General features: G+C 36.2%; 1 protein-coding gene across 2 annotated transcripts; it reads right to left on the reverse strand.

The window, feature by feature from the left end:
- Window positions 1-5,537: 5,537 nt before the first annotated feature.
- LOC120637023 (calumenin-B) lies at window positions 5,538-15,649 on the reverse strand. Of its 2 annotated transcripts, none has more exons than XM_039908607.1 (7): window positions 15,318-15,649; window positions 14,508-14,655; window positions 12,535-12,673; window positions 10,535-10,609; window positions 9,520-9,640; window positions 8,803-8,926; window positions 5,538-6,474 (listed from the first exon to the last, which is right to left on the reverse strand). In XM_039908607.1, the coding sequence occupies exons 1-7, from the start codon at window positions 15,502-15,504 to the stop codon at window positions 6,312-6,314; spliced, it is 957 nt and encodes a 318-aa protein (XP_039764541.1). In that variant the 5' UTR covers window positions 15,505-15,649; the 3' UTR covers window positions 5,538-6,311. The 2 variants fall into 2 exon arrangements, with proteins under 2 accessions (XP_039764541.1, XP_039764542.1); XM_039908608.1 differs by lacking the exon at window positions 15,318-15,649 and adding an exon at window positions 15,047-15,274.
- Between the last annotated feature and the right edge of the window lie 74 nt (window positions 15,650-15,723).

A 15,723-nucleotide genomic window follows, 5' to 3' on the forward strand; every position in this document is an offset into this window, starting at 1 on the left:
TCTATGGTGTAATTTATAATTTAATTTTCATTATACTCCACACCAAACAGACCTTTGGCAATGTACCCTCTACGCACGTTTCACTCCGAAACTGGAGCATGCTGAGGAGATGTTGACTTTACAATATTTCATTGTAAAATCGTCGAATATAAGGATTGATGCAATTTTAAACTATAGATTATTACAGATTCTCCTGCTTTTCGCGGATTATAGCAAATTAAGCTATCTGTGAAAAGAAACGCTAATATTTTTTGAGTAAACTATTGCCATAGTTTTTGCTGAAAGGAATCATATACAGCCCTAACATCACATGCAAAATTAAAATCAAGTGACTCCTGGTCTCTTTGTTAGGTACGAGTCACGTGGCGTAGGTACTATGCACGTGTCTGTCTATTATCGTCAATAACATCGGTTGTTATAAGTAAAACTATTTTTTAAATTACGTTGCATGGAAAATAAATGTGCTTTCTTTTTCTTTTGATTATGATTTTTTTCCGGATGATTCCTTATGAAATATAATTATGCACCCTTCAACAGTATTTCGTGATTCCGTTACACGTTGTATAGTACATCTTTTCTTATTAAAAACAGGGACTAGCGGGAATAGCAATACTAAATATAACAGAGAATTTTGGATTAGATTAAACGAGCTATTTTTTAACAAATAATAGTAATCGTTAAACTTAGTTTAAATAGACAACGTAAAGAAACTGCACACAAATATATACACTTGCAGTACAACCAATAAAAGCCCGCCAAATTGAAAGGCATAAATGATATCACCCTATAGGGATATATATTAACGTGTCCAAAGCACGTTGACAGAGAATAGGAGAAGTTTATTATTACACGTACACAGGGTTAAATAAGAAATAACAGGAAGTTCTCGGCCTATAGTTGTTTACATTAAAACTAACAACTTTTGTTCATCAATTTTTCTTCGAATTTTACAGAGATTACTTAACTTTTTACTAATCTGTAATGTAAAATCGGCAACCGCGCGCCAACCACGACTATCGTGCGGTCACTGACCCCCCTAAGTGACGCATGTATTTGGTTTCACAGAGTAATGTCGCATTACAGAAATAACATGATTTATTAATTCTTTTGTATGAAATAAATTAATACATAATTTTGATAAGTCGTAGGACAGAAGTTGCTATTTAATGATAGGAACTAGCCGAGAGATATCTGGTTTTTCATTTAACCATGTATTATTTGGATATCATTTCCACTTGTACAAGTCCGATGCTCAGAATAATAATAATAATAATAAAATTTATTAACAAGAAACATTCCCAAAGGATGGTACAACATCGTTTACGAAAAGGTAAAACACTAAGTAAAAGATAAATGATGATAAATTTTTCACCCCTATACACTTGGACGTTATAGGTATAGCTGCGATTTTTTTTTAGCTGTTTGCGTTTATTTTAAGGGTGGCAATTAATGCATTAAAAACAACATCAATAGTAAATATAGCTTTATTTGACTAGGAAAATCCAATGTTGTTTGTTAAATAACATTTCATAGTAAATCATTCATTTTATAAACAACGGATGCGGGAGGAGTTTCTTTTCACAATAACGTTACAAAATCATTTATACTCACATAACGATAGCGTTTATTTTTGTCATTTAAAAATAAACTCTCTCAGTTGCATGTATAACATGAATTTTTGCATTTAATACTTTTGATATCTTATAAATAAATACCATCTCAACATTCATTCAAATAATAAAGGTGATTCCACTTCATACATGCATGAGTAGAAGTCAACTTGAGTCGGGGCATGCGGATAGCTGAGAGTCGGAAGATTTAACCAAAAAATCGACATCACAAAGCTCTTTTTCTTTGCTAGATATAGATTATTATCAGTCTTTTATTTGTATATTTTATATACAGGATATTTATTTTTTCAGTGCGGATATTTTAATGTCATAGGTACATGAACCAAATTTATGAACTTATATTTTTATGTTTTACTTAACGATACAGAAATTAACAGTTACAAAAGATTAGTTCCTGGAAAAGATAATTATGGGCACCCTACAATAGCTCTCAGCTGTTAACTTGCGTTCAACGTTCTCGCACTCGGTCCTATCGTCGCAGCGGTAATTCCATAAAATAACTTAAACAATTAAAATTGAAAAAACCCATTACTTACCTATGCATGCCACACATTGCGATGTATTTTTTTTTAATCCACTACAAGTTAGCCCATGACTGCAATCTCACCTGGTGGTAAGTGATGATGGAGCCTAAGATGGTAGTGGGCTATTATTTATTAAGTTGATACCTATTACGAGTAGCCATGATTTGCTTATTTTATGCTCGGACATAATAAAAAAAAAAAATCCGAAAATCAAATTATCCTGTATACAAGAAAAAATAGAAACATGAAGAGAGAAGGAATATCTAATATCGCTTAGTAGTTTTCGCTGCTAGGCAAAGTATATTTTAATAGATGTCAATATGCCCTGCAAATTTTCGATTGGCACTTCAATGCGCCTCGACTCTTCTTGCCTCAAGGCACAGACTCGGACCCTAAAGACTAAGTTTGTTACACACATTGGTACAACCATCACTGTTCTTAATTACTGCAAGGTTTTTGATGAGGTTACAAATAAAGTTCAACAGACAAACCTACAGATAACCGTTCGTGGCGTGGCGTAACGTGAATCCACCTTTATATTTAAGACATTGCAGGTGGGCGTAAATGGCCATTTTTCAAAATATTTATATAATTATATTACACTAAATTAAACTAAAATGCCGATAAAGCTAATAACACTAACTTAATATTAGATATAAATTTGCCTGGGGTTTTTTAAAGTTAAAAACTTAGGAGTTACCCTACACACGTCGAGTTAACCAGTCTAACATAGCCGCTCTCAAGTAGTTCAGTACAATATTTAATAATTGCACCGCCGCGGTGTATCTCGCAGAAGGATGTTTCTTAATGCACTGTTTTATCCATAATTATTTATGGATAATTTTTAACTACCGTAAGAGGAACACGTAACAAAATTAATAAATAATAAAAATAATAGGAGACAACACTTACATAAATCATAACTCTATTTCAAATGCTAATCTATCTAATACATTTCGTACACACAAATGAATGAATAAACAAATATTTTGTTTGTTTAGTGAATTGTTGTGAACTTCTACTAAACGTAGCGAATTGTGACCGACCAACCGCGTCGCTTCGCCCGCCCGTTCGCGCTTTACTGTGTTTGATCGCCTTCTAAACGTGGTAGCATGATGTTAAATAGGCCTAACCTGTCTCGAGAATTGGGTGAATCAGAATAAAATATTGTATGCTTGACTAACATTTGTTTTAATGAAAAATCTGACCAAAACATTGTTGCATTCAAACCTAAAAACTTCATCAACCAAAGGTTGTCTGGAGGAGATAGCTTCAAGCGACAGAGCTGCCTTTGCGCATATATATTTATTTACCTTTTGATTTTTTTTCTTTATCTGCAATAAAAACTTAAGTAAGAGCACTGACAACATGCATATTACACGTTTTTAAATATAGCACACACACAAACATGGACTGATAAGCGTCATGTAAACTTAATTTGGCAAAAAATTTAACTCACCGATGAGTGTTCGGTGAGTTTTTTCCAGATATATCGATGAGAGATATCGATGCCAGGTATCTTTTTAGATAACTCATAGTATTTCGAACAAATACGTATAATAGGCGCTAGTTTTCGGAGATGGGATTTGGTAAACGGTATATGAAAATAAATTGTGGATTTGCACTATTCTATTTACCTATCTAAAGCAATGTTTTTAACCGACTTTTCTTTATATACACCCCCTTGCAAATTGCTTTTTAATTCGAAAGGAACTTATTTTTTCATTTCAATTCCATATACATCTGATGTCTTCATCATTATTATGTATTTTTGAAGAGTTCTGTAGTCGGAAACTCTTGTTTCCGACTACAGAACTCTTCAAAAATACAGCTAAATAAAGACGTATTACGCAGACGTGTTCGGTATATCGTGGTTCACCCACAGTTTCTATTGTTGTATCGTATACTCAAAGTTAGTCGTAATTGCATTTTTTCGCGATTGAAAGCTTGCAGCACATAGTTTCCAATATTCATTCATACAAAAAAAAAATTGTTGGTATTAGAATTAATAATAGTCGGTTTTGTTTTGTTAAAAAAATTATCTTGTTTCTATAGTCATATAGGTAATATCGTCATCATCATCATATCGGCCCATCACAATGAGAAGAAGGGGTTGAGGCCGTAGTCCACCACGCTGGCCCAGTGCGGATTGGTGGACTTCACACACATTATGTAATGTTCCCAAAGGCGTTCCAAACTCTCAGGCATGCAGGTTTCCTCAGGATGTTTTCCTTCATCATCCAAGCAAGTGATATTTTCAATTACTTAAAACGCACATAACTCAGAAAAGTTAAAGGTGCGTGCTGGGATTCGAACTCAGCCCCTCGAAAGTGAAGTCGAGCTCCCACTGCGCTATAACAGCTTCACTCTTATTTTATGTAAACATCGTGATAATTAAATAAAATAAACGTGAGACGTGAAACTTAAATCGTTATGAATTTATTTAGTACCAATAATATGATACTTATCGGGCATAACGACAAAGTAACTTGTGTTATAACCGAACAGGTTAATGTGTTACTCATGCCAGTTTTCACTATCGACCGTTCACAAGTATCACCTAAGAGTTGGTGAAACGTTTTTTTCCTATTGTTACAGTAAATTTATAAACTGGGTAAACAATTAAACTTTGACAGACATTGAGTTGGTGGGTATTTTGATATAAATACGACTGCATTATCGATGCACCGCAGTCCTACATGGACTCGGACGATGCAAAGATACCTCCCGGTGTCTTAGTCGTTTAAGTCTATTATAGACATTCGCCTAAATCATTAGGTATTATGAAAATGAAATCATTAGGTATAATAACCTTCAGTCGAATTGCACTCATATTGATGTAAAAAAAACTATGAACGTGTTCATAGTTTTTTTTTAAATTGATGCAACTTTGCAAGATTCCAAAATGTTCTCATACTTTAAGAAAACAATCCATACAAGTGGTTTAGGTAAGAAACTCTTCGGGGTTTATAGTTGTTTGCATGCATTTTGTATATCCACTTATTCTATATTATGAAATTTAAGCTTAATTTGCTATACTCCGCGTAAAGCAGAATCTGTATGGCGTAATTTATAATTTCTTCAATCCTTATACTCCACACCATACATCCTCTTGTACATGTTGACTTTACAATGAATAATTGTTAAGTCGAAAATGTTCATTCATGTCCTTTGTAAAAGTCTCCTGAAGATGCTGCGGTTTCGGAGGGAAACCTGCGTAGAGGGTACATTGCCGAAGAACTGTTTGGTGTGGAGTATAAAGATTGAAGAAATGACAAATTACGCCATACAAATTCTCCTGTTTTTCGCGGAGTATAGCCAATGAAGCTTAATTTTCATAATATAGAATGAATGGATATACAAATTGCATGCAAACAAACTATAAACCCGAAGAGTTTCTTACTTTATTGATTGAAATTAATGATTAATGTCAAAAGTTATAACAGATATTGACTAATGATTTGAGTACTGAAAAATGTGGCGAAACCAAATTAATTTTTATAGATTTACAGGCATTTAACGTTTAGGTAGCTTTTAGGGTCAGTTCACACAGAGTACTTTTGTGTAAGAGAAAGAGAGTAAGAGAGCAAAGTCTGTTATCTTTATATATAAAAGCAAGTTGTGTTAGTTACACCATTTATAACTCAAGAACGGCTGGACCAATTTTTATGATATTTGATTTTTTGGATTCCTCTTAGACCGGAATAGAAGAATAAGTATTAAAATATAACATTCATAAAAAGAAAAATTATCCGCGGTACGAAATTCGCCGGGACAGCTAGTTAAATATAAAATTTCTTTCTTTATTTGTTATTCTAATTGGGTTAGGGGGCAGGTTTTGCTGGCTGGGTGGCGATTGTGTATCAAAGTGGTCCCGTGACCCAATCAGTACCGACGAGTGGGTACATGCAGTGGCGTGCACTTCATACATGCACAAAAGCACTGCACACCCTTAAATTGATATTTATGTCTCGCATAGGATTTTTGCCGTTTTATGCAATTTTTCCTGCTGTATGCATACCCTGGTAAGTAACCAAGTGCACGCCACTGGGTACATGGGGTTTAAGTCGGTAAGAGTCCGACATAGCTGCATCTCCCCGTGATCCGAGATCCCCACGAGGGAAAAAAGATGTCAGGTTCGTCCGCCGGGCGCCGCTCACAGCTCGTCCTTGAAGCGGACGAAGTCGTGGCCGTAGTCGGTGGCCTGGCTGCCCACGAACACATCGTGGTGGCGGAGCACCTCCTCGTACGAGAGCAAGTCGTCGTGGTCGTCGTCCGCCAGCGCGAACAAGTGCTCCACCTCTTCCTCTGCTATCTCGCTGCGGAGACAACATACAAAACTCTTTGTTGAAACAAAAATATAACACATTTTATAGGTTCTTGGCACTTCTAGCCTTGTCGACTAGTCAGGTTTCTGCGCATTTATGAAATTGTTAATTGTAGTTTGTTATTTATTTAAATCTGAATTTTTAATATTGTTGATGTATTATATGATTTAACATCCTAGTCCGTACATATTTGCTTATCTTCACATTATTTTAAGTTTTAATTTTTGTCATTTTTGCCTTATGGGTATTTGGCCTGAATTAAAAGCAATTATTAAATACTAAAATAAAACGAAACAACAGTCACACGATTACTGAATGCGAGAAAACATATTGTTGGTAACATTTGTTTTATTCCACTACAAGCTAGCCTTTCACTGCAGTCTCACCAGGTGGTAAGTTAGTATGCAGTCTAAGATGGTAGCGGGCTAACCTGTTAGGAATTATGGTAGTCATACCTCATACCCCCAATCGGTTTGTGCGCGACATTGCACCGTAAAACTAACTAGCCACCAGACAAGACCAGACCAGAAAAAGTCAGAAATTATAAATTCCCAAATGGCCCCTGCTGGGAATCTAACCTGGGACCTCCTACTTAAATTCACAGCGCACACTTTTGAGCCAGGGAGGTCGTCATTTATCTGAGTACATTATGGAGAACTCTCAGGCATGCAGGTTTCGTCACGATGTTTTCCTTCCCCGATGAGGCAAGTGATATTTTAATTACTTAAAACGCACATAACTTAGAAAAGTTAGAGGTGCGTGGGATTCGAACTTGGCTCCCCGTAAGTGAAGTCAAAGTCCTACCCACTGGGCTATCACCGCTTCATGAAGTGGGCCGTAATGTGACTTACTTTTGTTTGTATAATACTTTAGTTTTCTCATAAGGTCTAATAATAGTTTACAGTTTAATTAACAATAAACATATAAATAAAATCATCATTATAAATAAAATAAGTGCAGCGGCCAGCAAAAGAAGCATTGATGGACGAAGGTGTTAGTGCGGGCAGACGCGAAGCCGAGTGTTAATTTGTTCTTTTTTTCAATAAACAGCTTCCTATTTGCAAGTCAGTTCGAAATTTTAATAAAAACTTTGATAAGTAATTTCCTTGGTTTTCATGTTACGGAGTAAAGGATCGTTCCATTTTTAAATTACACGACAGATACGACTAAATTTAAATAAAAACTTTGATAAGTAATCTCCTTGGTTGTCATGTTTCGGAATAAAGGATCGTTCCATTTTTAAATTACACGACAGATACGACTAAATTTAAATAAAACCTTTGATAAGTAATCTCCTTGGTTGTCATGTTTCGGAATAAAGGATCGTTCCATTTTTAAATTACACGACAGATACGAATAAAATTAAGGCTCAACTCACACTGGCGCAGAGTCGAAGCGACGCGACGCGTCATATTTCTCCGCCTAAAGCATATTCACCTTTATTGTTCTACTATTTAAGTACAAATTTGTGCTATGTAAATATGGAAGCGCGCGTCGACGCGCGTTGACGCGCGCATTCGCGCTCCGACGCTCGGCTGGAGTCGAGCGGATTCGCGAGTCGCCGCGCGTACTCAGGCGCAGTGACGCGTCAGACGCCGACCACAACGGACGGACGACAGTGCTGAACTACGACGACAATGGACGAAGATGAAAAATTAATTTATTTAGTACAGAAGTATGATTGTCTGTTTAACGTCAAGGCGAAAACCTACAGTGATAAAAATTGTAGGAAAAATGCCTGGCAAAAAGTAAGCGGAGAACGCGAAGACGCGCGTCGCCTCGCGAAGGCGCGCGTCACCGTGCAAAACATGACGCGTCGCGTCGCTTCGACTCTGCGCCAGTGTGAGTTGAGCCTTAAATGAAACCTTTGATAAGTAATCTCCTTGGTTGTCATGTTTCGGAATAAAGGATCGTTCCATTTTTAAATTACACGACAGATACGAATAAAATTTAAATAAAACCTTTAATAAGTAATCTCCTTGGTTTTCATGTTTCAGAATAATGGGTCGTTCCATTTTTAAATTACACGACAGGTTTGATGAAATTTAAATAAAATTTTTGATAAGTAATCTCCTTCATAGTCATGTTTCAAAGGATGTTTCCATTTTTAAATTACGCGACACATATATAAGTTTACTATGTAATGTATTTGGCTGCTAAACCGCTACAGATATGGATTTGCATACAACTTTTGCCGGTCGCTGCTGGCATGTATTTGACCTGTACAGCAATTACGATTTATCTTTAAAATAATGCTCGAATTTCTGAGCACGTTTGCAAAATAAAAAGGTATAATAAGGGCAATCATCCGTAACTCACTCGTTATCGGGTATGACCCACCGATGCACCTCATCCAAGTCCAGCACGCCATCTTTGTTAAGGTCCATCTCGTGCTCGAACTTCTCCCGCTCCGACATCACCCACTCCTTGTCCTGCTGCACGCCTGGTACACGGAGTAAGCATTGTCAATAATTATAGTATACTAAACTTAAACTAAAAAAAATCAGAACTGGCCAAAGCTCTCAGAACATTATTTATTTATTATCAATTAATTAGTACGGACAAATCGGCCGGGGATCCAACTCGGGACCTCCCATATGAATCAACTGCGCTCACCGCTGCGACAAGGAGGTCGTCGAAAGGCCAGTGGCCAGTACAGAAATTTCGATTTATCTCGAGAAAACATGTCCTGATAAAAAGTATATCAGTTCATGAAAATCAAGCTTAATTTACTATACTCCGCGAAAGCAGGAGAATCTGTATGGTGTAGTGTAGTGTATTTATAATTTATTCTCTTCTCTTCTTCGGCAATGTTCCCTCCACGCACGTTTCGCTCCGAAACCTGAGCATCCTCAGATGTTGACTTTACAATGTATAATTGTTAAGTGAAAAATTCGCCAAATGTGTCTTTTATACCTTTTTTTTTAACTTTTTTATAAAAAAGGTACCTATAGCAAATTAAGTTTGATTACAAGATATAGCATGGAATTCCGCAAAGTAACGCCTGCTTCTAGCCAATAGTGTATTAGTTCATACCCCTGTCGCCGAGGTACTCGCTGAAGTCGAGCACGCTGTCGTTGTTGGAGTCCTTCTCGCGCATGGTCTGGTTCACGAGCAGGGGATGCATCGCCACGTGCTCCTCCGGGTTCGTGAACACCTGCCGAGCACGCGCACGTGTAACCACTCTCACGTCTCCTGTAGCCTTAGTACAAGCCCTGCTCGCAATCGACTCGTTGTCGAGTGTTAAACTCAGTATCGACGAAGTAAATAAATTTATAGCCTACGACAATACACACGTCAAAACCTGCTTAACGGATCCTCATGAAACTTTGTACACATATTCTTGGCAGTTGGAAGTAGTATAGGATACTTTAGATTAGATAGGGGATGAAGGTGTTTGACGATTTTACAGCATAACTCCGGCAAATTATAACCGATTTAAATAATTATTTTTGTACTATAGAGGTTATGATATGTGTTAAATTTTGCCCAAACTGTGGTTGGAGATAGAGGACAGAACTCCTCAGCGGACAGCAGCAAACCCCTCATTTAAGGCTTAGCGATACTGAATACTTAAATTTTATTTTAGATCTACAACTAAATTTAATCCCACATCAAAAAACAAAATCAAACGCAGACGAAGTCGCGGGCAACCGTTAGTAAATTATAATTTTTTTAAAAGAATTTATTTGGTTTTAATGTTAATTAAACTGTTAACTATTATTTTAATATTTTTTCTATTGAAATTATGATTTCTATGACCAAGAACATGATTTAATAGTTGATTTTTTGATTTGGTTTTTGATTATAACTATTTTTAATTATTCTGTTATATAATAGTGTAGATGGGTCATAGTTACCAAATAAAGAATTATAATTATAATAGTGATCGTTTCCAAGATTTGTAGTCACCCCAATACATTCGCTCACTTAGTATTTTAGTAAGCCATATTCAGTAATTACGTTACCTTTTATTTACCTTTATATTCGCTTAATTACGACCCCTGTTCTTAGGTTCCCCGCACTATCAGCCACTATTACTAAAACTTACCGAAAATTCTACAAAATTGAGTTTTCCGTCGCCATCCTCGTCCGCCACCTTCCACATCATCTCCTCTTGCAGCATCTATAGATATAACAAAATGACAATATTAAAAACAAGTATGTTTTTAATTATAAGTTTGTTTTTAATATACATAGTTCGGAGAAAGGATGGAATGCACGTCTATCGGTTATAATTTTATGAATAATATGCATAAATACTTATAAAATACAGATAAACACCCAGACACTGAAAAACTGCTGCGCCAATCAGCCTTCGGATGACGATGAAGATGTTTTTTATATTTTAATTATGGAGACTGAAAATTGTCATTAAAATACCTAATGAAAATTGTCGATCAAAAAAACAGCAATAGCTAACAAATTTTCAGATAAAACTAATTGGCCCGACCTGGGGTTCGAACCCGATCCGTAGTTAAACATGCTAACCAATACACCAACGAGGCAACCAGAAGGTAATTTAGTTTAGTCAAAAAAAGTCGTGATAGTGGTAGGACTACACTTTCGAGGGGCCGAGTTCGAATCCCAGCACCCAGCTGTAAAAATAAAGAGCGGTTTTCCTATTCTAACTTGTCAAGATCCGGTCGACGAATGACAGCAAGCTTCAGATAGTTTTAACTGGCTCTCAGCGCTATAACGAGTCATTCACTGTAAAAGCTGTAACACTGTGGAACTCGCTCCCTTGGAAAATACGTCATCCAGAGTAATTCCCCTGTTCAAACATCGCTTAAAAAATTATTACTTATCTTTGTAATTTAGTATTGTGTAAATTTATGAAAGCATAAATATATATCCTATTATTTTTGTATATATACGTTTATACCGTCATAAATATTGTACATATATAGTATATACGTTAATATAAGTTTTTTTTATATCCTTAATGCACCATTAACTTTCCACCTTTTCATCGGCTTCACACGCTTAGGTTTCCTTTAAAATTTGTCTTTAAGAGATAAGGCCGCCTTTGCACGCTATCACTAAGTGCTATTATTGATTTACTTGTGTTTTTCTTGTTGTGTTGCAATAAAGTTTTTCCTATTCTATTCAAGTCTATAATTGCATTGGGAATATCTACGTTAACGTAGAGCAGAGCGTCTAAGAATAAAATAAGATCGAGATAATAATAATATGGACACGAGCCGATTTTATTTAAACCTTAACTGACATAAGTAGGCCAGTTATTATGGGAGTTGAAATGCGTATAAATACGGACAAGTTCAATCAGATTGCGCGGTTTTGCTCGATTGGAGCGTCTCGCCTGCCAGACTAGGCCGAACAGAAGGCTTATTTATTCAAGATTCTATGTGCGATGTTTGCGTATCCGCACACATTCACGTTTAAAGATGCAGCGTCTACTGTAGGATGGTTATCAAAATTCACGAATATTGTTTTATTTAAGTGGAGAGCAATTGATTCGTTTCATATTATAACGACACGGCCGATATCACGGATCAATATGAACGATCATGTATCAGACAAAATAAAAAAATATAAAACGTTAAAGAGGTCCTGTTTTTTATTCCCTGTCATCACCAGCGATGATTATGCTGTCTAACATTGTAACGGGCTAACCTGTTAGTGATATTAAAAATTCATTTAATTCAAGTAGTAAAATAAGCGCTTATGAAACGTCAAGTCTGTCTGTTTGTAGTGACTTCCACCACCGGTCCGGAAGGCAGATTGTACTGAGAAGACGCGGGCAAGAAACTCAGCAGTTGTTCTTTTCCAAATTCAACTATTTACATTTTACTATTGATTTTTCTATTTTTGAACTATATTACATTTACACCCATACCACTAATCGGTTTCTAAGGCTTACGGCACTTAGCGGCACGTCTTTGTCAAGCCTCCCACCAGACCACACCAAGGGAAATTCTGAAACTATTAATTCCCCTGCCGGAGATAAAACCGAAGACAGATTTACAACCACAGCGAACACCGCCAGGGAGGTCGTCAAAAAATTAATGGTAAATGTCATTCACATACCATGAGAGTGTCCTCGGCACCCAAGTCCTCGTTCTCAACGCCGAACGTGTCCTGCAGGTATTCCTCCCACGTCACGATGCCGTCCTGATCTTCGTCCGCCTCTAACATACGTTCCTTCGCTTCCTCCTTAGCAAGGTTTCTGAACGAAACGTATGACAAGTTATTTTTATTATAGCAACCAGCTACATTAATTGTGGCCCTTATTAATAAACGTACCAAAACGTCGGAATAATTATGAAATTGCTTTGTCACTCTTCAACTGACAGCAATTTTCAAATGTCAGAGCGTAAAAAAATACAGTATAAAATTTCAACGGGTCTACCGGCTGACGATAAGTTAATACTATACAAACTAACGTAGTTATTAGATGGCGCTGCAGTCACTATAAGAATGATATAAAACTTTGTCTGGTCTGGTCTGGTCTGGCTACCCCTTAGCGACTTAGCGTTATAACTGCCAAACACATAACAAGTTAGCTTGATACCATTTTAGACTGCATCATCACTTACCAGCAGATGGGATTGCATTCAAGGGCTAACTTGTAGCCGAATAAAAAGAAAACGTGTTTGTATACTCATTACGAAAAGAGAATGCCAGATGTAGTACGGGATTTGGTTTCACATAGTACTTATAAGGTGCCTTCTTGGAATTTATCTCAATTTGAAGAGTTTAATAATAACAATACATTACCAAAAACATTAAAAATCGAGTTCGCCGGATTTCAGAGTTACATGCAAATGAAGTTCGTGAATTGAGGTTATTTCTGACACATGCGATTATTGTACCTACCTATTGATGGAACTGTTCACAATATATTAGAACCACTAATCTATTTCATTAAAAGATTTTTTAACCATCGAAGTTAAGGATTGGGATTTGAGAGGTTTTTTTTTTTATAAAACAAAAACTTAATTTTTGATACCAATTTGAATTAGGCACCAATCTCCTTTTGAGTAGAGATTTATAATCTCATACATTTTGTTATCAACACAAGTTAACAACATTTATAATAGAAAATATAGATATAGTATAATAGAGTATTAAGAAAATGGTGGAAGAAGTCCTGTATTACTATATCTACCAGAAAGTTTTCCTCTAATAATAGGTCCCCACTGTATCATGTATGTTTAGGCTCTATAAATATTTAAAGCTACTCACTGTGTCTACAGACACTTGAAAATGCTTTCTGAATGAATCACATGTTCAAATGCAAATAAGCTAGACTAAGCTTGCTTTTATCCAATGCAACAAAGAAATATTAAAGCATTTAACAACTGGATATGTAAATCTGAGCACAAAAGACCTTTTATGGAACATTGGAATTTTGATGACTTCCTGTATATACTCTGAAATAGAATGATATATGTTTGTATAAAAAACACTATATCAGTCATTAAAAGATATTTTGTTCATTATTAAGTTGTATAAGTTGAACATTATAATTCAAATTCATTTATTTCAAGTAGGCCTACTTTATAAGCACTTTTGAAACGTCAAGTATGGCTCAACCACCGGTTCGGAAAGCAGATTCTACCGAGAAGAGCCGGCAAGAAACTCAGTAGTTGCTCTTTCCCAACATCAACATTTACAATCATTTTGCTATCTTGCGGGAGATGAGAGTGAGGCTGGCTGTTTCCATTCTACCTTGTCATTGAGGAATTCATCAAATGTATAGTAACCTCGCTGTACTAGATGCCTTTTTACACATTTTTTAAATGTATGCATTGGTAGGTCAAGAATTTCCTTAATAATATGATACTGTATTTATTGCATATAATTAGAATGTGGTTTTAAAAAATAAAAAAAACCACCTTCAACATACGCCCAGTAACTAAAGAGCAAACAATACTTATTTCTACCGGATCTGCAATATTGGATGCACTTTAAAACTATAATAGGAGCTTCATTGTAGCATTTGGCTGTGGACACACCCAGGGAAATCATCAAAAATGTTTTATTAGCCCAGTACTTACACGAGAGAGTTCAAGATCCACTGTTTAAGCTCCTTTCGGCAAATAAACTGGTCTCCGTTGAGGTCCATTTTATGAAGGAGCTTTTCCAATCTTCTGCGGGACTCTTCTGGACTAAGTTGGTCATACTCCTCAGCTTCTTTTACACTACCTATTTTTTAATTATTAATTTAGTGTATTAAACATAACATAAGTTGCTGTATTCGATTATTAAACCTAAACATATACTCATAACTTAATTATTAAGTAAGTTCTAGTAAAACTAAACAATGCTTATAATTACTAGAACTAACTTAACAATTGAGTTATGAGTAAATAAAAAATATCTTCATTAATAGAAATACTGCTACTTGCTATACAGTTTAATCGGAGACAGGAATCAAACGTCACAATATAAAAAGCAATAAACTTATTTAAAAACTCCTTACATGATCGAAATTTAAGCACACAGAATGATTATATAAAATTAGTAATTGGTTCTTATGCCGCATCATACTGGAATACTAAACAAATGTAATAATTTTTGAACATATCTTACGCACTTATCGAGAAATAGTATGTAACAACCAGAGAGAGCGGCGCGAGCGCTAGCAGTGCGAATTTCATAGACATCACTGGCACATTCCTTATCAACAACTAAGCAACATTTTGCGCCGGAGCAACGTGACCAAATATACACCTTTCAACACTTGCGACTAAGACGCGGACCGGGTAGTAAACCTCTAAGCGACCGATAGTTTGTACGTGAGCCAGCAATAAGCTGAGCGCGGCAACTGGCAAGTCGTGTACTCGCAACATAAGTTAAGTACGTACCTAAAATCGCTTCGTGATCGAACTCCACGTTGTGTTCAACGTCGCTATAATGGTCTTTGTCTCGCGGCCGGTAAGCTCCGTCGGCTTCCCGCTCGTTGTGATCTATCCTGTGGCCGTGGACCGAGGCACACAGGAAAATATTCGGCGCAAGCAGCAAGAGGAAAGTCAACAAATGCTGTATCGACATCACGATTCTTTCACGTTTTCAACACAACGTTTGTTTAATTCCTGCTCCGTTTATCTGTTATGCCTTACGTATTCATTACTTTTGAATTTAGAACTACCAATGCTAAATAAAGTATTTTTGGATAAAATGACGACAGATGCTTTACAGACTAGACACTTCTGAATTTGACAGATGATTATTTGACATTTGCGCAGTTTGTTCTCGATTAGAAACATTTGG

Source organism: Pararge aegeria, chromosome 3 (assembly GCF_905163445.1).
Source record: "Pararge aegeria chromosome 3, ilParAegt1.1, whole genome shotgun sequence".
Taxonomy (NCBI): domain Eukaryota; kingdom Metazoa; phylum Arthropoda; class Insecta; order Lepidoptera; family Nymphalidae; genus Pararge; species Pararge aegeria.

Coding starts and splice junctions, on each gene's coding strand:
- LOC120637023 (XM_039908607.1), bottom strand. CDS start 15,504: ATGTCGATACAGCATTTGTTGACTTTCCTCTTGCTGCTTGCGCCGAAT. Junction 14,656..15,317: donor CGATCACGAAGCGATTTTAG/GTACGTACTTAA, acceptor ATTAAAAAATAG/GTAGTGTAAAAGAAGCTGAG. Junction 6,475..8,802: donor TGGGTCATACCCGATAACGA/GTGAGTTACGGA, acceptor TTGTCTCCGCAG/CGAGATAGCAGAGGAAGAGG.